The sequence below is a fragment of the Osmerus eperlanus genome, chromosome 3 (genome assembly GCF_963692335.1).
Source record: "Osmerus eperlanus chromosome 3, fOsmEpe2.1, whole genome shotgun sequence".
Taxonomy (NCBI): domain Eukaryota; kingdom Metazoa; phylum Chordata; class Actinopteri; order Osmeriformes; family Osmeridae; genus Osmerus; species Osmerus eperlanus.
Genome location: NC_085020.1, coordinates 16,224,535 through 16,249,531, shown reverse-complemented (window position 1 = coordinate 16,249,531; position 24,997 = coordinate 16,224,535). Strand labels below are relative to the sequence as shown.

Below are 24,997 nucleotides of genomic sequence, written 5' to 3'. Positions count from 1 at the left end.
AAAAAGTCTACACACCCCTGTTAAAATGCCAGGTTTTTGTGATTAGACAAATTAGACAAAGATAAATCATGTCAGAACTTTCTCCACCTTCAATGTGACCTATAATGTGAACAATTCAATGGAAAAACAAACTTAAATCTTTGAGGGGGAATTATATATATTGTTTACAATAACCTGGTTGCATAAGTGTGCACACCCTTAAACTAATATTTTGTTGAACCACCTTTTGATTTTATTACAGCACGTCGTTTTGGGTAGGAGTCTATTAGCAAGACTCTTTGCAAAAGTGCTCCAAATCTGTCAGATTGCGAGGACATCTCCTCTGCACAGCCCTCTTCAGATCACCTCACAGATGTTCAATTGGATTCAGGTCAGAGGCCTGTTCCATAAAGGCTGCTCAAAAAAGATGGAATTAAAATCCCAAACCTGACTTCAATTAGCTTAACAAGTCAAGGGGGCTAAAGCGGTTCCATAAAAGCCAATTTCAGCTCACGCAATCCTACTAATTCAAGTCAGATTTAAGTAGTCAAGCTAATTGCGCGTGCAACCTATTCTTAAGCAGCCCGAGAGGTAGAGCATGGATTATATCGATCCACCACGGCAAAAAGCAATCCACACAGTCACGTGACTTCTTCCAGAAAGAACCTTCACTTTAAGCAGCTCCCTCATCCACCACATCAAAATAAAATGACACGCCATGATTGACATGAACGATGGCTACGTAGGTAGAGGTCCTTTTTTATTGACCTTTACTTTATTGATTAAAAAACATGACTGTCTTCACTGTGTTCCATGGTATATCTAATGCTTTGTAAATTATTTTCTACCCTTCTCCTGAAATATCTTTCAACAATGAGATCCCTCTGATCCTTTGGAAGCTCTCTGCGGACCATGGCTTTTGCTCTGAGATGCAACTAATGCTGGGTACACACCACAAGATCATCGGGCAGATTTTGGTCCGATTTCCCCCTTCCGACAATCCTAGGTAATGTCCCGACAATCCTAGGTTATGTCCCGATTATCTACAGATTATTTTATCAGATTTTCCCTTGGTGTGAGGTGTGTTAAGAGTGACCGAACTTGCTCGGAAGAACGTCGGAGCCGCCCGATCGTGATCAGAAATCCTGATGTGTGGGGGGAACCCCGAGGACAAACACCACACACTATAGGAGCAAAATGGTTAAATCTAGGATTTTTTTTTCTTATGTTTGTAGTTTCTCAAATTTTTTAAATTTTAAAATCTTTTAGTGTGTACCCAGCATAAGAAAATGTCAGGAAAATCCTACTGGAACAGTTGACCTTTATTTTTTAAATATACCCCAGCGTCAGAGTCACTTTAAATGATGGCCAGGTGTGTAATGACTTCTATTTAACATGAGTTTGAATGTGATTGGTTATTTCTGAACACAGCCACATCCCCAGTTATAAGAGGGTGGGCGCACTTATGCAACCAAGTAATTGTAAGGTTATTTTTTCCCCTTCGAAGATTTCAGTTTGTTTTTCAATTGAATTGTTGTAGGTCACATTAAAAGTGGAAACAGTTCTGACATGATTTATCTTTGTCTCATTCTTTTACATTACAAACACCTGGCATTTTAGGGGTGTGTAGACTTTTTATATCCACTGTAGGTGAAACCAGCTCAGAAACAGTGAGTTATTTAGATGTAACATTTATTCTTTACAAATAAACATACTGTGAACATTTAACTTTGTTTAACATTTCTGTCTCAAATGTGAGGACATTTTTCTAAATGTGAGGAAAGTGAGCTAAATATTCAAAATACCAGGCAGAACATTTTAACATCATTTTTTTTGGCACCCCATATGAATGTAAGTTTCAGCTTCCAAAGGTAATAGAAATTAATGGAAAATATAGCTGCAAGCAGCGATCACTGGGGCCAAGCGCAATGCAGAGCCTGAAGAACATGGAGGAGAAATAAAATGTACATGAATGAATAAAAAAAGATATGTTCAGAACCACAGCAGAATAAGATGACTTCCCTCGAGCCTCTGAAGGTGAAGTTTCCCCAGGTGAAGTTTAAACACACGTTTAACTTAAAGTTAAATTTGTAATGAATGTAAAGTAGCCTATGCTAAAGACGATTCAGCATCAGCAAAAACAGCGAGTCTATTACGTTAGCCAAAAGTCAAATCGATCCCTCATGATTTGTAAGAGCACTCTGCCCTTTGATTAATTTTGATTTTAGTAAAGACAAGAACAGCTCAATATAAAATATAAAATCTTGTTTGTGTCCATAACGTTTACTGATGGCCGCTGTTTTGTCGACCTTAGGCTACGTTACAACACACAATACAGTATAATTTTTATATGATCAGCTAAGCAGTCCTATAAAATCCACTTAGCCTTCTCTCACATATCGTTTGTGAAACGTTTTGCTGCAAAGCACAACAACCGTCGCCTTAAGCTTAACTAAAAAAGATGGGTGATCATGGGTCATTTACATTTATTTGTGGACTGTAGCCTATAAGTTTTTAATTATAATAAGTACTTGAGTATTGTATGCTGTTTTATACTTGTAATCCACTGCATCTTGGACCGAAGATTGGAAAAAATGTGAAGGAGTAGCGAAAAAACTTGTTTTCTTAAAATTCAAAATGGCGGAAATTCTATATAACCGGAATTTGACGCCATAGGGTGTGTTGAACTCGTCTTGATCCAGTGAATCCAATGGTATCCAAATGTTTGAAAATTGGTCATACGGTTCAAAAGTTGCGTGTCTAAACACAAGTCCAACTTTGACCCGTTGGTGGCGCTAGAGTGGTCTAATGGGAGACATGAAACTTGGTATGAATAAAGAAGGGACTGTCTTTAATGTGTGCCAAATTTCGTAAAAAGTTACCATATGGTTCTAGGGGCTGCCATTGACTCCCATGGTACTAGAATAATAATAAAACTAACAATAACAATGGGTTTCCTCCTTACGGAAGAATCCTAATAAAACTAACAATTACAATAGGTTTCCTCCTTACGGAGGAATCCTAAATATAGCTGCAAGCAGCAATGGCGGATTCCTCCAAAACATTGCAAACCATTGAAAAATGTATACTGTATTTCTTCGAATAAACGGCGCCCTAGAATAAACGCTGCACCAAAAATGAACGTTGTGTAATAAACGCTGCCCTCGAATAAACTCTGCACCCAAAAAATCTGAAAATGGTTATGTAATTGGTTAAATTCAACCCCAGTATTTATTACACATGTACATAACTTTCAGTTTGAAAGCTAACGTGTATGAACATTTAGGCATGCTGCTTCTGATTTTGAAGGATTTTAAATTTTGTGTCTATTCCAATATGTAATGATAGTATTCAATGACACAAATCTGTGTTCTAGAAAGAGTGGTCTGGAGTTGCAGAGGTCCGATAATATCAGCTTTAATGCAGCAGTTGGAAATCAACAAGTACAGAGCTCTGGGGTTGTCTACGTTTCCCTACCCGCAACAGAGTTTGGGCTGGTCCACGAAGTCCAACTCGCTATCTGTCCCTCCCCAGCATATATTTATACAGTGCAATTAACAGAAATTAACAGAAAGATGAAAAAAGGGTTGAGCTTGTTCTCTTGTGCATCAGGGAGTTGTTCTTGCCTACGCGTCCCACCTGCTTGGGTGCCGTCTCCACCCGGTTTCAAGGTTGTTTCTGAAAATGAAGAGATAGACACAAATAACAGCCTGCTTCCCACACCCTGTGTGAGACACCATGTTTAAGCCTGAGTACACTAAATTTCATAAGACATAACTTTAATAAGCACAATATATTCTTTAATTTCTACACAATGTAGAACACCTGTATTTGAGACAGTTGTACTACCAACGCACACCTAATTGATAGCCAATGAGAAAGGGAGTTGCCGCACTCATAGACAAACAAAGAATAGACAAATGAAACCTGCGTTTTTAGCAGCATGATTCATTTGTCACAATGCCAGCAACAAAGTTGTCTATGGCTGCACTGCAGCTACAATTCACGAAATCACCCTTACTAATTAAACACCGCCCTCAAATAAACGCCGCACCAAAAATGAACGTTATTTAATAAACGCCGCAGCGTTTATTCGAAGAAATACGGTATTCTTCACAAATTGTCACAGTATATAAAAATGCATGCTGCAGACTTACCAATGGGATAACAAATCTGAAATGCAATACCATCAAGATCCACAAGGGCCTTTGCTTCAAGCCAAGGAGTGAGTGGGGGCTTGGTCAGCCCACAATTTCCTGAAATGTTGTGTGTGCGTCTCGCCAAGCTTGTGCGTGTGTCAAGGGACTCTGTCCCCTTGAGTGTGTGAGAATTTGGAGCATGCGTGGGGAGGACTAGAGGGACAGGATTTTGGGAAAGAGCCCTAGAAATTTAGCCTGGCTCTGCCCTCCTACGTACTTCCGCTCAATTTTGATTTTGCTTCTGTACTAGGTCTGGCCATGAGGTACGCAAGTCAGATGTCTCCGGTTAATTTTCTACCGGCCAATCAGCGAACAGAGGGAGTGGCTGAGAACGATGACGTTGATGTTGTGCGCTAGTTTGTGTTGTAGTTCTGTAATAGCGGCGGAGAAAGATGTGAGCAAAGCCATTCGGTCCGTTGTGGCAACGCTGCCGAATATCCATAAGCTAAAGCCAGAGCAAGAACAAGTTTTGCTGAGTTTTGTTGGTGGCCATGATGTTGTGGCCCTCCTCCCCACGGGGTTCGGGAACAGTTTGATTTTCCAGCTACGGCAGCTAGCTCTGTTACAGTAGTGGTGAAGGAATTGGCTAAGGCGAACGCTAGCGATTGGTTATGGCAGATCAGAGTGGCTCTGGGCAGATCCAATAGTTTTAAACTTCAACAGATTACCCGCCTACAAGGAAGTCAACGCTTGTCAATGGAGAGAGGCCAGACTCTGTACAAATGAAATGTACGAGAGTCTGGTTAGGACCAGGCTACTAGAAATTAGCCAAGCATGCATGTTTAAAATATTCACAAAAAATCTACTTTTCATCTTACAGTCAACTTTTTCTCTCATTTGTGTACTAAACATTCTCAAGAGTCTTCATATGAACTTGTGATTGAATCAGAGTATCAGTTTTGGACCGGTAAATGTGTAAAGCATTATTTTAGCGCTAGCGATAAATTATATTTCCTTTATTTCCATCATTTTCGAAGATATTAAGTTTCCTTTGCACATGGGAACATGTTTTAGTGTCTTCCATGTGACATACCAAGTTTGGTGTTGATATCTCAAAGATTTGCTGAGATTTTACCCAACTTCCTGTTTGGTTGCTTTGTTGCTGATTTTGATTTGACCGGACAAACGGTTTTGAAACTCAAAAATCCTTCGATGATTTGAGTGAGGGTTGCTCTGGTGATGATCTGTGCCAATTCTGGGGAAGATTGGACCAGAATTGAAGGAGGAGTAGCGAAAAAACGTGTTTCCTTAATCTCTATTGTACAGAAAAATCCAATATGGCGGCTGTTATAGGTTCCTGAGGCTTTTTTGTTCCTCATGAGAAATAAGGCGGGATGCAAATGGAATCACTTTGAAAATTGGCAAATTGGGGCGTGGCTGTAGAGCAGGGGTCACTAATTGGCGGACAGCGGTCCGGGTCCGGACCCAGGCGGTTCCCTATCCGGACCCGGACCTATAACCGATATATTAGTATGGAATTAATTGATTTTGACGGAATGTTTCCATTTTAACCGGTCTGGATCAAAGTCCAGGGCCTATTTTTACTCCCAGTGCGTCCCTACCGCCCCACAACATTAAGCACCCCCCCCCCCCCCCCAGCAGCACCCCCCTGATAAAATAGCTTATGTTCCCGCGGCTATGGTCACTATGACACAAAGCATGGACACTTTGAACAAAATTACCCCCAGATCTCTGAGGTAAGGGCCAGAAAAATAAACCATAATTGTTCCGGACCTTGGACTGAATGGAAATTTGGTTAGTGGACCTTTTGGGTTTCTAATTGAGTACCCCTGCTGTAGAGGTTTAAAAGGCTACCTCTGCCTAAACTGACATGCACCAACTCAGAGCATTGAGTTTCACATCCTACTCATTGCATTCACTTTTATTCCCATAGCTATTGTGGTCTCAAACAAGCATAACTACATGTGGCCTACACATCAAACCACATTTTTAGTCAATTGGAGTCATGGTTCATAAGAAGATACTTGTACGTTTTCAAAATGTTCACCATACATGGTGGACTGTATGGGTCACCACTGTATAGTTTCCCATGATACATGCCTTATTTATGGTTTCCAACATTTTAGACTGATGGGGTGGAAATGCCAACACTTTGAAAATGGACAATTGGGGCGTGGCCGTAGCGCCACCTATGGGTAATGGTGGGTCATTTGTGGTGTGGTAGTTACTCATGGCCTATACCAGGGGTCACTAATTGGCGGACCGCGGTCCGGGTCTGGACCCAGGCGGTTCCCTATCCGTACCCAGACCTATAACCGATATATTATTATGGAATTAATTCATTTTGATGGAACGTTTCCATTTTAACCGGAACATCTTTTTGTTCATTTGGTTTCTATCTTCCGTGTCCAGTCCAAAGGTCAGATCAGGAGCTGTAATACTGTCATCACCATGACAACTCACTCACTCAACGTTGGCCGCAACCTGTGGTTGCACACACAACCACGCAGGTTGTGTGTGTCATTCGCAACAAAGCAGGCTAATCGATTTGCTAACGGTACCTGTTTCTTCCTGAGCGAAAGACATGGCGTGCTTTTAACCTGACAAAAAGCGAAAAGTTGATTCCAAAAATCGCTAATTTCAGACAAGTATGCATTTGTGCTGCCGGTGGGGAGCACAAAACCGATGTGTTTAATGTGCAATGAGACAGTTGCCCGCCTTGTCAATAGTGGTAATGTAAAACATCACAAAGCATGGACACAACAAAATTACCCCCAGAACTCTGAGGTAAGGGCCAGAAAAATAAACCATCACTGTTCCGGACCCTGGACTGAATGGACATTTGGTGAGTGGACCTTTTGGGTTTCTAATTGAGTGCCCCTGGCCTATACTATAAATGTTTCAGGATTTGGAGAACTGTTTACCATTGCATACAAAATCGGAAATGCAATACCATCAAGATCCACAAGGCCTTTGCTAAAGACCAAGGAATGAGTGGGGGCTTGGTCAGCCCACCATGTAGTGTCTTCCTTGTGACATACCAAGTGTAGAGGCCAAAGTACAATTCATAGTAATGTGAATAAGACTTAATGTTAAAAGGGCAAGTAATTTCATTTGGAAGTTCATGTAATGGTTAACCTGTTAAATAATTCATAAAAGGTTAAAAGCATACTAGAATTCACGTTTTTATAGGATTTTGTACAAATTGGTAAAATAATGTACTGCCTCTTTAAGAACCAGCCAACTCTGGCTACGTTACGTTGATTTTTATTTTGTGTGATTCAGATCTTGAGAGCTGTGGAATAGTGATGGGCATTCCGGCTCTTTTTCGTGAGCCGGCTTGTATGGCTCAGCTCACCAAAAAGAGCCGTCTCTTTTGGCTCCCGAACGGCTCTTTAAAAAATACATATTTTAACTATGAATTTGACTATGATGGGTGTGAAAACAATTTGAATTAAATTATTAAATGAAATCATGCTTGACCGTAACCACATATCTTTAAAAATGCATTGATTTGTCATGGCTCTCCTCCGAGTTTTGACTACTCTCTGACTGTGTGTGAGTTGGCTCGGCCCTCCCTCATGCAGGATTGACAGGAACAGAATGTGAGGATGATCGTGTGCGCCTTTAAGCCTACAAGTATTTTTTTGTTGTTCTTTGAATTAGTCAATTATTTTAAATACAATTAAAATTCATTATTTCATAATCATTTCGTTTTTATAGGCTGTATTAATCTATTAAAAATAGAGTCGGCTCTTCAGATATGCGAGCCAGCTCCCGACGTTCACCTTCAAGAGCCGGCTCTTAGAGCCGGATCGTTCGCGAACGACCCATCGCTACTGTGGAAGCGAACGGTTTTCTTACCTGTTAACTGCTAATTTCTAGCTATTTCTATTAAGAATTTATTTTTATCTCATTAGCAACTATAATAAGTGTATCAGTCAGCTCACATTCTCTCTTGTAAAGAGAGAGATTTTCATATTTTATTTCAACAACGTTGTGGAGGTGGATTTATTGGACTGTGTTGCTGGGTTTTCAATGGACATTGCAAATGGGATTAGCTGCTTGGAATAATGTTGGATAGTTACAGCGTAAGCCATTGCATATCTCAAGATTTCAAACCTCTACACCAAGTTTGGTGTTGATATCTCAAAGATTTGCTGAGATTTGACCCAACTTCCTGTTTGGTTGCTTTGTTGACGATTTTGATTGACTGTACCGGACAAACGTTTTGAAAATCAGAAATCCCTATAATACATTTTGTGAGGCTTAGTCCGGAGATCATCTTTGGCAATTAAAAAAAAATCGACCAAAAATGTAGGAGGAGTAGCGAAAAAACGTGTTTCCTAAATCTTTATTGTACAGAAAGATCCAATATGGCGGCTGTTATAGGTTCTTGAGACTTTTTGGTTCCTCATGAAAAATAATCCACATGTAATGAATTTCTGAATATTAGGGACTTATGGCATGCAAATGGCATCACCTTGAAAATTGACATATTGGGACGTGGCCTGTAGTGCCATCTACTGTCTCACATGGCCCATGTTTGGTATGGTAGTTACTAATGCTCTGCAGTTTCAACATGCCAAATTTCACAACTTTTTACAGTTCTGGTCTAGGAGCTGCCATTGACTCCCATTGCACAAGAAAAAAGCCAACAATAACAATATGGTTCCCTCCTACCGGAGGAACCCTAATAACAATAGGTTTCCTCCTTACGGAGGAATCCTAATAATATATATGTGAGAGAACAATGGTTGTGCTCGCCGAAGGCGTGAGCACACCCAATCATTCAATTTCATCCATCAAAAGTAATGGGGTGGGTTAAAGTCTCTAAAAACCTGAATTGCAACTTCTAAATCAGAATTATTCATTAGTCAGAATAAAACATTTATATAGTAAAGTAGCCGGCTGGATTTAAATGATTAGTCGGCTGTTTGGCCGGCAGCCATCTCTTACGGAAAGCCCGGTATTTTAAAGAGAACGTACTTTCAGGGACAGGTCACGTGACCATACACAGGGCCGCTGTCTCTTTACCATTGCTTTTTTCCACGGAGCATCGCTTTGAACCATATTCCACCTCTCAGGCCACTTAAGAATAGCATGCAATCGCAATTTTGATTACCTAAACCCGTCTTGAATTAGTCTGATTGTGTGAACTTGAATTGAACTTTTTTGAACCTATTCAGCTCCAACTGATTTGTTAGGTTAGTAAGGATTTGGACTGCCACTTTTCATAGCATGCTTTCGTAGCGTGCAACAGTAATCAGTTGTTTTATGATTCATGCACATGATGAAACCCAATTACATTGTAAGTGATCATACATTTAAATGTGTTTTTCAGTCGCTCAGACAAAGCCGGACATCCTCAGTGGTTTGTGCTGGGCGTTGGACAAGTAATCAAAGGTCTTGATATTGGATTGAATGACATGTGTCCTGGAGAGAAGCGTAAAATTACAGTCCCACCTGCTTTAGCATTTGGAGAAAAAGGCAAAGGTGAGTTGAGCCTACAATTTATCTTTACTGACCTCATAATGCACTTCTCAAAAAACGTTATTCCTGTCTACCGTGTTGTGTGGTTTTCTGTTTGTTTCACAGCAAATCTTGAGGATAATCCACCAGTCTATGTACAGTGCACACAAATCAGTCCCCAGCTTCTAGTGTTGTGGCCTGAAATGTACGCGCATGTCTAACAATTTTTCTTGAAAATGCATCCAACAGCTTTCTTACATTGTGAGTAAAATGACCTTATTAACAACTGTCATTTTTAACTTTTGTTTGTCTTTCACTGTGTCTAAATAAACTGCACAAACAAGCCATGTCTAGTGCTTTAAATTCCATTTACCAAAACTAACCCTTAACCACATGGGAGATACATGTCTACCCTAACCCTTGCACTATATATTTGTATAAATGCAAGCTGTGAGAAAATAATACTGTGAACTTTAACCCTTGTGCTGCCTTCGGGTCACATGACCCAAAGATTCATAACGAACCATTGTTGTGTTTAATTTAATTTAAATTAAATGTACCCAATTTTACCCAATACAAAAACAAATAAAAATATTTTTCTTTTAACCTTTGCAATGTGGGGGGTCTGAGACAGCCCAACGGTTAAAAGAAAATGCTTCACTTTGTTTTTGTATGCAGTAAAGTTGTCGCAATACGACGGTGGGTCACAATGACTGATGGGTCAGAATGACCCGAAGATAACACAAGGGTTAATCATGGTTCCAAAACGGACATAAGAATATTTTTTTATATAACATTTTCATATTTATGTTTTTTTTAAATAGATCCAGTCCCACCCAATGCTACTTTGATCTTTGAGGTGGAACTCTACTCATTGTCCAGAGGACCACGCAGCATGGAATCCTTTAGAGAGATAGACGTTGATAATGACAGAACTCTCACGAAGGCTGAGGTACCATATAATATCTTTAATCATTAACAAGTAGGATTTATGGGAGCTGGACAATCTTCTCACTAGGCACTTGGACATTGTTTTCTACTTTCTATATCAGGTCAAAGCATACTTGAAGATGGAGTATGAGAAAGGTGATGGTCAACATGATGAGGACTTCTATGAGAAGATACTGGCTGACATATTCCAAAAGAGTGACAACAATGGAGATGGATCAATTACAGCCAGGGAGTACAATGTTTATGGACATGATGAACTTTAGTACTAACAATGGCTCATTTCTAGTACTAGTTTGTTAGAATTTTCTAAGGGGAAAACCAAGACAAGTGCTTCTTTTTTCCCAGTCAATTCTCCATTTTCACAAACGTGACTTTTTGGTTGTGAGAAGAAAAAAAACATTGGGGTCAAAACAATGTTAATTAAGATTATGCCATAGGAAGTGTATTTTCGTAAGGACAAAGACAGTATAGTCTCTGGAAGAGCATGCTATGACAATCAATTGTACAAAAATGCACATAAAAATTACATAGTTGAAAAGCCAACAAATGTAGGACTCACAAAATAAATGTATATCTGATTGTACATTTGAGCTACACTCAACTAGTTTTGAAAATTGTTTGTAAATTGAACAACTCCGTTTTAGATTACACTCTTACACAAGTGACATGTCATATATTAATAAGTGCTCAAAATAAGAAAAGGAAAATATTTGGAACACAAAATAGCATTTTGCCCAAAATGAACATAGCATCAAGTTAAAATAAAAGAATATATATTTCAATGAATATACCTATAGTTGTCGTGTCTTCATATAATCTAAATTTATAGGGGATAGAAAAAACCTTAATTTTAACTTAATGTGTTCTATTTCAGAAATAGAAACAATGTTAATTTACTTTTCCCTTTTGTCCCTTTTCTTATACAATAATAATGATCGTAAAATGGACACCTTACTTAATAGTGCCTTTCCAGATGCTTAAATAATTTCTGATTTGTGTCACCTTTCTGACACGTCTGACAGGCTTTCAAGATCACATTGGGGCAATATTTTGACATTCAACATAATGGTGTTTCACTAGTTTAATTACAAATTAACTTTCTGGGAAACTGGGCTCCAGTAAAAAAAAGAAAAAAAGAAGCAATGCCCTTACATCTAAAAGAAATCCAATCGTTTTCTGAATCCTTCCCTTAACCATTCCATGTTACGAAAATCTTTTGTTTGTGGGAATAATGTGTAATAAACCAGAACGTCTCTGAGAGAAGAGAGACGTTTGTATTTCAGTCAATGTGTGTTACTCTGGGTATGGTGAATTCATCTGGAAGAAAAATTAAAGTAGGAGTCAGACAAATTTATGTCCAAGTTGTTAGTGTCACGGTACATCACTCATTAGTGTCAAAATGTCAACCATTCTGATTGTAGCTAGTTTCAAAGTTATTTAAAAGATGTATTTACAAATGTGTTCATCTTTTTATTGTTGTTGAGATGAGTGTTACTGATTTAAAACCTGAATTCAAAATGGTTGAAAGAGATGTGTTTCTTTACAATTTACACAGAATACCCCATATGAACAGAGAGAAAGATGTATAAACTCAAAGGGGTGTACAATTTGCATCACCAAATTGTATTGGCTTTGGAAGAACATTTATTATCCTAACTTTCTTTGATGTTTTAACTTCATTTTTACCTAGTTTCAGACCATTGTGTGTGTTATAAAGTAACAATTGTTGTGCAACAAGGGAAGTGTTGCATTGTTGTACTAAACCTTACCCTAGCCATAACCAGATCACAAATATGACTTTTTTGGCCTAACATTGGCATTGCCATCACTATTTACAAGTGTGTAGTTAATAACAGTTTGATTATGAACAGGAAACACCCCTATTAAAGCCTTAGGAAATACTTTATACATTGGCTAATTGTTTAGTCTTAACCTTTAGAGTGTGTTGAAATAAAACCAATGCAGAGGGAGTCCTATCAGGCTGTTTCCGTGTTCAAGCTTTTTGAGTTTCCATCTTTCAGTTTTCTTTAGGTGTATTTTTCCCTTATGTGTTGCATAGGCTTTCTGCAATATGACATATTGGGTATAATGGGGGTGGATAAAGGGTGACATACTCACAGCTGTCTCAATCTCAAAGGGCCTCAGTTGCTGGTTGAGCATGTCAAACATTCCTGGTGTCATAGGAGGTTCAGGGGATGAGCAGAGGGGCAGTGTACTGCTGGGATTAGGGCTAGGACAATTACAATAGAATAAACTGCACCAAACACAACCTATTATCTAAGCCTAATACTTTTTCATAGAGCCAAAGTGACCCAAATTACAAAAATACACTATCAAACCAAACATTTAACAAGCACTCCGAACTATTATGAATCTTAATACTGGTATACCATTATCATACATTATTATCACCACAAATCACTTCACATTGCATGTCTTGTAGCATATAGACAGTAAATCCACAAAAAAATTGGATAGTTATCAAGATAAATTGTGTACTCACTCCAAAGTGGACATGGGGACCAACATTGATGGTATGTATGGAAAGACTGCAAGAAACCACAATGTGGACTTTTAATAGCAAATGTCAACATTGAAAATGCTTACAGAAGCTGTAATTTTAAACTGAGTCACAGACAACATCTTGCCTTTGTTTTGCTGGCTATTATAATGCCGGCCAAATGCCTCGTCTTTGGGGATGTCGGGGTAGAGAAACTTCAATGGGTTTTCAGGCACTACCCCATCAACCATGACCTTGTAGTTGCGGATGATGTCAGCAAACGGCAGTGCACTGAGTCGGTTTTTTGTGTATGGCTCAACTGAAATTAACTTAGCCTCCCCTGCAGACACACACAATGAGCATTTAGTTGTCATTTGTACCAACCAAGGTGGTAAAAGTGCCCACAAGGCACAGTTGCAATAAACTTTTTCCTTCTCAATTAATCATTAGGGAATTGATAAGATAGGCAGGCCCTACCATTATCATTGTGCTCCACCCAGGTGAAAGTGATGCCGCCCAAGTGGCTCTCGCTGAAGCGTAGCAGGAAAGTCCCAGGCTCCTTATCCTTTAACAAGGCCCTCTCTGTTTCCTTACTCACAAAACCCATGATGTAACTATAGAGAGCAAAGTCACCCATTATTAATGAATAATCACATACAATTGTAGGATTTTAGCTAAATCAATGCTTTGACATTTGTTGGAATGGCTATAACATCTGAAATAATCATAGATGTCAAAAATGTATCCAAAATGTCTGAGATTTGAACCACCAGTATAATATTCCAAGCTGATATTGCAAACTATACTGCCATAATGAACGCAAAACTGTCTTTCTTTAAAGGTCCCATGACATGAAATGTTCACTTTAGGAGGTTATTTAACATTAATGAGTTCCCCTAGCCTGCCTTTGGTACCCCAGTGGCTAGGAATTTCGATAGGTGTAAACCAAGCCCTGGGTATTCTTCTCCGCCTTTGAGAAAATGAAAGCTGAAACGCTCAGTTTTGAAAATGCTGGTTTTATGTCGTCATAAATACGAAGGTTACCTCCCCTTTCTCTGCTTTGCCCGCACAGAGAATTTGGCCCACCAATGAGAAAATGAGCTACGACCGTGCAAGCGCAATATTGGTTTCCCTCGAGACATTATGGCTTGCAAACGACTGAAGCATGGCAGTTAGCCCCGCCTCTTCTTCCTCATAGCATTTAAAGCTACAGACACAGAAACAGCACATCCTGAGGAAAGCTCATTGTGGGACTGCTTGTAGTGGCTGTAATTCTGCACCAAGGCTGAATTTCGGGAAATAAACTTCTGATACAGTATTAGGGGACCACGAAGGCCTATATAAAAGCATCCAAAAACAGCATGTCATGGGATCTTTAATGGGAGAGGGAACATAGTCATTTATTTGCATGCAAATAACGTGTTACAACATATAATAGACAACAGCATTTTGGCTGAAGAGCTGCTCTACTGTGGTTTTTGAAGGAGGAGCACTCTTCTTCTATACCACACTAAAAAAGTGGCAGTTTGACCTTGTTGTCCAAAGTGCGACATGGTGAACATGGTTTTGGACAGTTTTCTATCCCAACTCCGAGAAAATGTGATGTTCAGTACAGCAGCTTTTGAGCTAGGCATAAATAAATACGAGATTTGAAGTTTGGCACACTTGGAGTCTCACTTGTCATTCCAGATCGGAAGAAGATGCTTCTTGATAAGCTCCAGGATAGAATCCAACCACATCCAAAAACTGAATGGTTTACCCAGAATATTCTCCTGTAAAACAGACCAAAAATGTATTATGTGCATCCCATTTTTTTTAATAACACATTATTAGGTATTTTTTTCAATAAATAAATAAATATCTAGTATTTTACAAAAGAAGCCTGAAACTACAAACACATACTTTGCAGAACTTGGACCAGGACACCTGACAGTCACTGTGAGAGACTTGCTGACCTAAAGTATGAAATATGAAAAGTAGAAAAGTAGTAGAAAGATAAATCATTGTATATATTTCGACTTTTTTTTTTTTTACTTCATTGAAACAATTATTATTACTCAAAGCAATTAGTGACAATAGCCTTTAACCTTAACAATAACCCATATCACATCTGCTGCTGTTGTAGTTATATAGCTATGATCCAGTTTAGTTGACTTAGGGTTGAGAGCAAAGACATTGTGATAGAGACACAGAGAATCTCTTTTCAAGGGGAAAAGAAGGCGTAAAATACACAAAGACACAGTCTCACTAGTCAAAGTCTTTAGAATTGTAGATTAAAAGTAATCCATTAATATGTTATTAAGCTTTATTACTCTTACAAATACAAATTGTATTATTGCTATGTTACAATCACTGTCAGTAAAATGTAAAACATTTAAATGTAAAAAAAAGTCCCTCCTCATTCTCAGTATTGTGCACTACCAGAAGTGTCTATCTGAGCAATGATACATCAAATATACTTCCCAATGCTCTTACTGTGATAATAACAACCCAACCCAAGACAGTGGTATACATATGTTGCATATGTTGTAGTCTGAATGTGCAATCAGCTAAGCATACCCAAGAGTTTTTCTCCAAGCATATTTAACTGTTCCTTGTTAAGACCTCGTCCAGTAAAGGTAAAGAACTGCCAGCCGAGGACCTCAGATAGCTGGTTCCAACTAGCACGGGGAGGGCTGCCAAAGAACCCCATATTCTGTTACATCAGAGAAAGAGAGAATATTTATTATATATATATATATATATCTATATAAATAAATAAAAATTATGACGCCAGCAAGAGTAACTAAATCTCACAGATAAGGAACATTTTACAACTAAACAAATTGTGGACATGTGTATCACATGTACGAAATTAAGTTTCGACATGTAAAGGGGTAGATTAGAAATCAAGAGAGTTGACTAACACAACCACCAGAAGGCAATTTATGCTCATAAGACAGTAGATTTTTTTGGGCCTAGTTTAAACTGAGCTGATTGAGCACTGACATGGTGTGTTTCATTTGCAGAGTATGGGAACTTTTAAAGATAACTTTTAATACTGGTGTTGAAACGTTTCGACAGTGGGGCCTGGAAAGCTCAATGAGTGGAGGTGATAGTTGTACAATTGACCTTTCGCAAAAGCCCTGCCCACCTTAGTTACAGTTGCTAACCCGTCAAGCTTTGCTTCGTTTACAGTGGCGTCTCTGGCACTGAATCCCTGGTGGGGCACAATAAACTTTGTATCGCCATCATCCAAATCGTCAATGAAACTACATAGCCTACTTGCTCAATGATTCTGAACACAAACGCACCATATCATTGAAATCACAAATGCACATAACCTAATGTGGAGAGAGGGATATGGCTGACATCGACAGTAATGGCATTTGATCTCACACAACCAGTATATTCACATAATATACAGAATCGCATTACAAATCCAAAGGTATCCAGCAGAATGGTCTGTGTACCTTGTGGCCATTGGTTTTTCTATTTTGCAAAATAGGGCCGCAATATCGTTTTGTCACTTTAGTAAGTCGAACACACATTTAAGTATAACGGCTTGTTTTTGGTTGTTTAAATTTTTTTGGGAATAATGAATAACCATATAACACAAATGGTATAAAGAGCCATTAATCGATGTTTTGATTATTCCATATCCTTTATGCTGATATCTGCAAAAGATGAAAAATAGGCTCGTAATATCGATTTTTCCATTTCGGATGTCAGAACCAGATGATGGGGAAATGCGTGGTTTCTGTTGTTTTGTTTTATTTTGGAATAACGGAATAACCATATAACACAAATGGTATTACGAGCCATTTACTTGTTTGTTTGATTATTCCATATCCTTTATGCTGGTATCTGCAAAAAATGAAAAATAGCCTCGTAATATCGTTTTGCCCATTTTGGATGTCAGAACCAGATTAGGGGGAAAGGCTTGGTTTCCGTTGTTTTGTTTCATTTTGGAATTACGGAATAACCATATAACACAAACGGTATAACAAGCCATTTACTCATTTGTTTGATCGGCCGTATTATGCATACTGGCACAAGTGAAAAAGAGAGAGGGGGAGAGACGTGTAATGATTGGGGGTGTTATTACTTGCGAACACCAGAGGGCAGCAACGACTAGCTTTAAAAAAAAAAATCCAGTGATCTGTAGGCCTACAATCTTGACGACATAGCAGCAGGTTCTTTAAGACACACACACCAAACTGGAGGCACATGTTGACCGAGTTTGCTAGTTAATAAATCTTTGATGAACCCAAGTTTCTTTAATATATATTAGAAACATTACAAGACGGGGCTCCAGTGTGTGTTCAAACAAGGCCAAAAGTGCCATACGGTATCAGTTGAAAAAGACAATCAGACCCGTGCAAGAAACACTCCCCAACCCTCCACCTAAATTACCGCTTTCAGTTCTGTTGTACGTTTTAATGAAGTGCATTAAGGCAATCATAGTAATAAAGTTGAGGTCATGTGGGCTACCTTTGCAGTTTACATAGACACACAACTGACAGAGACTGTTGTGGATACTTTTTTCAAAGTTCTGATCATAATCTATGTCCAAATTCAAGTTCTTCAAAGTCCAAAAACAGCCCGGAGCAGCAACGAGAGGGTTCCCCGGAAAATCTGATTTCCCTTGTCTGTGTTGCACATTTTATATCCAACAAATTACACCCCTGAACTTTAATGAAGTGCATTGAGGCAATCATTGAGCAAATCTTCCCTTTTTATTTATTAAAAAAACATTATTTTCTCACGTAACTTTTATTCAGTTTGGATTAAATGTAGAGTTAACTTGACCTAAAACATTACATTTAAATCTATTCAATTGTGCAAAAGGCCATTGTAGTGACAATACAATTGTTGTCCTTACATCCATCAATGTACAACACGTTTTAGCCTACATCAATGCATTCATACCCTGTTACACACAATTAAAAAATGTCCTTTGAAAGAAAATTACTGTTCTGCTTGTGATGATTCGTATATCAGCCTACACTTCTGTGCTTAAAGTTAGTATACTAGCTTGAGACCACCATAGCTATGGGAATGAGAGTGAATACAATTAGAGTGGTGGCTGTGTCTACATACAATTTTTCTCGTTGTTTGTTTATAATTTGCATATAAATGTGTACACAACAGTTAGTTCCAACCAAGTAGGTCTACCTTAATTGGACAGGAGGCATTCCATGAGTGCTGACATTTGACAGCCTCAGACAGCAGGGGGGGGGGGCAGTTACACTGGGGCCAGAGGTTCTGTTAGAGGGGCCAGTTACATTAAACATTATTGTTGTCATATAGTTTTCTTCACTGCAGTGCAGGCATTAACAGGCAAAAGCAGTGGCACACCCAGAAATGTTTTATAGGAGTGGCCAGATGGGGCCACTGAAATCCTGGGGTGGCACTCCAAAATCAAAAGCCATAACTGAATTTCAGGAATTGTATTATGCTGTTGTAGTATATAGGTTAGTTGAAAACAGCAGCGGACTGGGGAAGGGTGACAGGATGACAGGATCTGAGTGTGGAGATACGTGGATTTATATGCCGGAATGTGTCATGCCCCTGGCTGTGACGCTGTTTTCTGTTTCTCTTTTCCTTTGTGTTCTCCTCCCTCCCTTTCCCTGTGTGTGCATGGGCGGAGTCTCCCGGGACAGACAACCATCCTCACCTGTGGCAGATCAGAAATCAACAATCTATGTGGACCCTGCTCACCATCCAGACTCTGCCAGATTGTTAACTCCGCTAGAACATAGAACATTAAAGACTACCTTTTGAAACTTTTTGCCTCACAAGTCCGTTTTTAAGGTCCGACCATTGCTGTACCGTAACAGAATGTTTTATATACAGTACACAGTCATCTTTTGTGCATCTTTTTAGAGTATAGAGACTTGTTTAAACAATTGGAAAGCGTGAGAAGGTAAAGAAGTGAGTGGAGAAAAAAGAAGCAGAAAAGTGCAACACCCTCCCATTACCATTATCTCTAATTCACTCTCCTGAGTTTCATCTGTGTTGTATGTCTGCAAACTGCTATAGTATGGGCCTACATGAAAGTAAGTCATTGGACTTGTGTGGGGAGGGTTTGACAAGTGTGATGACTGTATTCCTCCACAGATACCATGGGCTTGGACATGGAGTTGGACCAGTTACTATTCACTTTGACTTGATGGGTGTGACCTGTGAAGAATAAATGGCACCATGCAATGGTGAAGGGCTATAACCCAGGGTTGATTGCAACTGGTGTTGGAAAACACATGTAGTAGGGCAGAATAGAGGAGCTGGGCACAAGGTACTGGTTTGGTCCCTGGTTAGTCCCCAAAAACGTGGCAGAAACAGCAGAAAATATTAGATGGCATTGCATCAAGGCCCAATTGGAGCAGAAGTCATAGGATATTTACAATTGTAGTAGGCCAATAGATCTGTTTTAAAAGTTCAGGGGTGTAATTTGTTGGATATAAAAGGTGTAGCACAGACAAAGGAAATCATATTTTCCTGGGAACCCTCTCATTGCTGCTCCGTGCTGTTTTTGGACTTTGAAGAACTTGAATTTGGACATAGAATATGATCAGAACTTTGAAAAAAGTATCCACAACAGTGCCTCTGTCAGTTGTGTTTCTATGTAAACTGCAAAGGTAGCCCACATGACCTCCACTTGTTCACTATGATTGCCTCAATGCACTTCATTAAAACGTACAACAGAGCTGGGGGGCACAGATGGCTGAGCGGTTAGGGAGTCGGACTAGTAATCTGAAGGTTGCCACTTCGATTCCCGGCCGTGCAAAAATGACGTTGTGTCCTTGGGCAAGGCACTTCACCCTACTTGCCTCAGGGGAATGTCCCTGTACTTACTGTAAGTCGCTCTGGATAAGAGCGTCTGCTAAATGACTAAAAATGTAAAAATGAAAAAAAAAGGTGAAAGCAGTCATTTAGGTGGAGGGAGGGAGGGTTGGGGCGTGCAGTGTTTCTTGCACAGGTGTGATTGTCTTTTTCAACTGATACCGTCTGGCACTTTTGGCCTTGTTTGAACACACACTGGAGCCCTGTCTTGTAATGTTTCTAATATAAATTAACTAGCAACTAGCAAACGCGGTCAACATGTGCCTTCAGTTTGGTGTGTGTGTCTTCTACTAAAGAACCTGCTGCTATGTCGTCAAGATTGTAGGCCTACAGATCACAGGATTTTTTTTTTTTTTTTAACCCTTGTGTTATCTTCGGGTCATTCTGACCCATCAGTCATTGTGACCCACCGTCGTATTGCGACAGATTTACCGCATACAAAGACAAAGTGAAGCCTTTTCTTTTAACCGTTGGGCTGTCTCAGACCCCCCACATTGCGAAGGTTAAAAGAAAATTATTTTAATTTGTTTTTGTATTGGGTAAAATTGGGTAAACACAACGATGGTTCGTTATGAACCTTTGGGTCATGTGACCCGAAGGCAGCACGAGGGTTAAAGCTTGTCGTTGCTGCCCTCTGGTGTTCGCAAGTAATAACACCCCCAATCATTACACGTCTCTCACCCTCTCCCTTTTTGACATCGATTAATGGCTCATTATACCATTTGTGTTATATTGTTATACATTATTCCCAAAAAAACGAAACAACCAAAAACAAGCCTTTATACTTAAATGTGTGTTCGACTTACTAAAGTGACAAAACGATATTACGGCCCTATTTTGCATTTGTCAACACGGGTTGCAAAATAGAAATTAGAAAACTTATAGAGTTGTATACTGAGAATAGAAGCGAATAGAATACTGAGAAGAAATCGATAACCAATAAATTAACAGTGGATTTGTGCGATCACGGACGACTCTTTCTCGCCTTAATGCCATATCCATATGTTGCCTATAAACAAGACACGCTGCATGTGCGATCAAACTGTTGTACATTATAATTACCATGGATATTAGTCCGATTTTCCAACTTACACCTGCTCCACACTAGGTGTAAAATTGATAACCAATATTGATAACCACATAAAGGGCTAACCCTAAGTCTAACTGGTGCACTAGTCGTAAATTTAAGTTGGTCGTAATTTTCAGTTCTATGTCGGACGTAGCGCCAGGCGTACGCCCAGCTGGTGCACTCGGTTCCTGAAGACTGTGCAGATATATTCAACATGTGACTTCACGAAATTGGAATTCTTCTAAGTGATGCTATGAATTGGACTGGTTGCTAATTAGCCTTGCTGGACTTTGCAGACTCCCTGGGATATGATTTGTTTATGCATTTGTTTTGTAGTAGTGTATGTGTACTTGTATGTGTTGTTCCATCCATCCATCCATCATCTTCCGCTTATCCGGGGATCGGGTCGCGGGGGCAGCAACCTAAGCAAAGAGGCCCAGACTTCCCTCTCCCCGGCCACTTCCACCAGCTCTTCCTGGGGGACCCCGAGGCGTTCCCAGGCCAGCCGAGAGACATAGTCCCTCCAGCGTGTCCTGGGTCTTCCCCGGGGCCTCTTCCCAGTGGGACGTGCCCAGAAAACCTCACCAGGGAGGCGTCCAGGAGGCATCCTTATCAGATGCCCGAGCCACCTCAACTGGCCCCTCTCGACGCGGAGGAGCAGCGGTTCTACTCTGAGCCCCTCCCGGATGACCGAGCTTCTCACCCTATCTCTAAGGGAGAGCCTGGACACCCTGCGGAGAAAACTCATTTTGGCCGCTTGTATTTGCGATCTCGTTCTTTCGGTCACTACCCACAGTTTGTGACCATAGGTGAGGGTAGGAACGTAGATCGACTGGTAAACAGAGAGCTTCGCCTTTCGACTCAGCTCCTTCTTCACCACGACGGATCGATGCAGAGCCCGCATCACTGCGGACGCCGCACTGATCCGCCTGTCGATCTCACGCTCCATCCTTCCCTCACTCGTGAACAAGACCCCGAGATACTTGAACTCCTCCGCTTGGGACAAGATCTCCTCCCCGACCCGGAGATTGCACTCCACCCTTTTCCGGTCGATAACCATGGCCTCAGATTTTGAGGTGCTGATTCCCATCCCAGCCGCTTCGCATTCGGTTGCGAACCGCTCCAGTGAGAGCTGAAGGTCACGGCCCGATGAAGCCAACAGGACCACATCATCTGCAAAAAGCAGCGACCCGATCCTGAGGTCACCAAACCGGACCCCCTCAACGCCCTGGCTGCGCCTAGAAATTCTGTCCATATAAGTTATGAACAGAATCGGTGACAAAGGGCAGCCCTGGTATGTGTTGTTTGTAACTGCAAATGCTCTCAATATATTAATAAAAAAAATAAAAAGACATTAGTGGAATACATGAAAAAGTCATTTGGGTCACAACTTCCAGGTCACCAAAAACAACATTTCAAAATCATTTTCGGACAATAGCCCGTTTTTCGATTTTGGTTTCTCAATTGAATAACAAGAAAAACAATCGTTTTTGGTTTCTCAATTGAATACCGGAAAAACGAATAGTTTGTGGTTTTTGGTTTTCGGTTTATCAATTGAAAAATTAAAGAACAAATGATACACGGATTCAGCAGATACAGTTATGATCATTGTGGTCTGCAACTGTGTTGTAGCACCTGGCACAGTGACAGGGTGGAAGTGGGTTTGACCAAAATTGTTGACATAAATGATTGACATAATTAGGCTAACAGTGCAAATCGGATATAAAAAGGCTTTTGCACAATATCCATCCAGCTAGCTAACCAGGGGCGTCGTTAGACCCTTTTTACTGGGGCACGTGCCCCAGTATAAATCTGCTGTGCCCCAGTAAAATCTAAAGTTAGAGTTTTAACAATTTACTTCATTAGTCAGTGCATTAATTTAGATTTAGATACACAGTATCCCAATCAACGCTTGTAAAAGTGTTTAACCGAAAACACAAACCTATATGCATGCAGAATTACGTCAGCGCGCTCTTCTGAGCTTTCCAAATAGCCACTGCAGCACGGACACAGAAGTCCAGGGGGGTATTCCAGAAGGCAGATTATGCAACATAGCCGGGTAAATTAACCCACCAGCAATGTTGCTACAACACTGGGTGTCAGCTGGGGAGTTAACTTACCCGGGTATGTCACATAACCTGCTTTCTGGAATACCCCCCAGGTGTCGGACTCGGCACACAAGTCAGAATTGGGGTAGGATAAGAAAACATTACAAAACTAAAGATAGTTTCTAAATTATAGGCCTACCGATCATCTTATTTTGACTAGAACATAAAAACAATATTACATGAAGCTCAAAAAAACTGTATTTGTGCTCAAATTAATGCAAAGAAATGTGCGCGCTTGCGTTAGCTATTGATGTCTCTGCCAAAGCTGATATCAAACTTGCGTCTGTTGTAGAAAAAACTTCACACTGCTGTAATTATGACGATGGAGAAATGATCATGGTTTATATGATTGATATAGAACCACTTAATCACCTTTTTTACTTATATATGCTATATTATTGAAAACCAGATGCAAAGCTGTTGATTGATTAGAATTGCCACTAAAACATAGAAGAAACAAAGGCCAAATGTGGAAGACCAGATAGATAGAGTTTAAGTGCCAGAGAGAGAAGTATGTGTGTAGGCCTCTCCCATGAAGGACTACATAGCTCAGATATTGAGAACTACAACCGCCTGATGTCAGGGGACAGATTTATGTCCTTAGACTCAGTGTCCCTGTGCAGCTGGGCGGCATGGCCCCACGTGGGCCTTGGAAAGAGAAAGTAGAGGAAAAGTACTGGCAATGTAAATTTTGTGACGATTGACCAACAGGGTGTGAAATACATAAATGCATCTGTGACCAGAGATAATGTACCAATGACAAAAGATCTTAAAATAATGGAAAGTAGATATATAGGCAAATGTCCGGAGAAAAAGGCCAGTCAGACTCCGGGGTCTACTCACGTTTGTTGGAATCAATCCTTTGTGTTGGATTCGAATAAACACTTTGCATCTTACTTTGCTGCCTTTTCCGTGCTGTTTTAAAACTTGGATATTGGATAAAAAACTTGGATATTGGATAAAAACTTGGATTATTGTACTTCGACAATTTGGCGAGCTAGCATCCAGGAGAATTAGAGGATCCCAGTCCCTGTGCGGGGAAGCCCTCGGACAAACGCCCCGGCCACCAAATTTAAAAGGTAAGCAGATTTTTTCTTTTTAATATCTGCTCAATTATGTGCGTGTCCGAGGTGTGAATCAGCCCAGGCAAAACTGATCCCTTTTTCCAAAAGAACCTATTTTCTTCAGATAAGATTAATACATTCATAGAGCACGGAGGCCAAAGTACGATGCAAACATTTTTCTGTCTATATGTACTCTGTGTGTCCTGCCTGTTGAGAAACCATGGTGCGGAAATATTGAATGATTAACATGTCACGTACAGCTATAATTTTCTGTTTGCTTGCTTGTTTAACATTCGCTATCATCTTAATCTGGATCGCCATAGCAGCAAAACACTGAGATTAGGTTCAAATTAATCGTTGCTGTGCACTTGATCTGCCAAACAACTGCTGAAGCGCATAGTTTGGGAAAGCACAGACGGCTCAGACAGGACACCCATGGTCATTTAGTTCACAGACAGGGGGTAAAGTAATCCGTGTACGGTAGCAGTATACGAGGTAATAGCCGGCATATTCCCTTGGTAAAGAGGGAATGGTTCTCTTGGTAAAAAGAGAATAATAGCATACTCCTTTGGTAAAGAAGGAGTGAATATTCATATTCCTTTGGTGAAGAAGGAATGTATGTTCCCTTGGTAAAGAGGGAATGAATGTTCATATTTCTTTGGTAAAGAAGGAATATATGCTCTCTTGGTAAAAAGAGAATAATAGCATACTCCTTCGGTAAAGAGGGAGTGAATATGCATATTCCTTTGGTGAAGAAGGAATATATGCTCTCAGGGTAGGGAAATAGATAAATAAAAAGGCCAGAATTCTTGCATGTAAATACGCTTATGTAAAATAATGAGTAGATATTAGATTAAAGTCATATAAAG

At 40.0% G+C, this 24,997-nt stretch overlaps 2 protein-coding genes across 14 annotated transcripts in view; one reads left to right on the top strand and one right to left on the bottom strand.

The window, feature by feature from the left end:
- Positions 1–11,163, top strand: part of fkbp7 (FKBP prolyl isomerase 7) — a 39,286-nt gene extending 28,123 nt beyond the window's left edge. The window contains exons 2-4 of the mRNA XM_062457454.1: positions 9,484–9,635; positions 10,436–10,563; positions 10,664–11,163. Of these exons, the coding sequence (XP_062313438.1) occupies positions 9,484–9,635; positions 10,436–10,563; positions 10,664–10,825 (442 nt within the window). The 3' untranslated portion in view covers positions 10,826–11,163. The remainder of the gene's footprint in view (positions 1–9,483; positions 9,636–10,435; positions 10,564–10,663) is intronic.
- The window catches only part of stat4 (signal transducer and activator of transcription 4), a 74,002-nt gene continuing 59,569 nt past the window's right edge, over positions 10,565–24,997 (bottom strand). For 8 of the 13 annotated variants that reach the window (XM_062457384.1, XM_062457392.1, XM_062457385.1 and 5 more), the window contains exons 17-24: positions 15,622–15,757; positions 14,965–15,017; positions 14,740–14,834; positions 13,540–13,676; positions 13,211–13,402; positions 13,066–13,111; positions 12,681–12,792; positions 10,565–11,879 (exon numbers count right to left, since the gene is read on the bottom strand). In XM_062457384.1, the coding sequence (XP_062313368.1) occupies positions 11,856–11,879; positions 12,681–12,792; positions 13,066–13,111; positions 13,211–13,402; positions 13,540–13,676; positions 14,740–14,834; positions 14,965–15,017; positions 15,622–15,757 (795 nt within the window). In that variant the 3' untranslated portion in view covers positions 10,565–11,855. The remainder of the gene's footprint in view (positions 11,880–12,680; positions 12,793–13,065; positions 13,112–13,210; positions 13,403–13,539; positions 13,677–14,739; positions 14,835–14,964; positions 15,018–15,621; positions 15,758–24,997) is intronic. The other 5 variants (XM_062457386.1, XM_062457396.1, XM_062457395.1 and 2 more) reach the window with 3 other exon arrangements.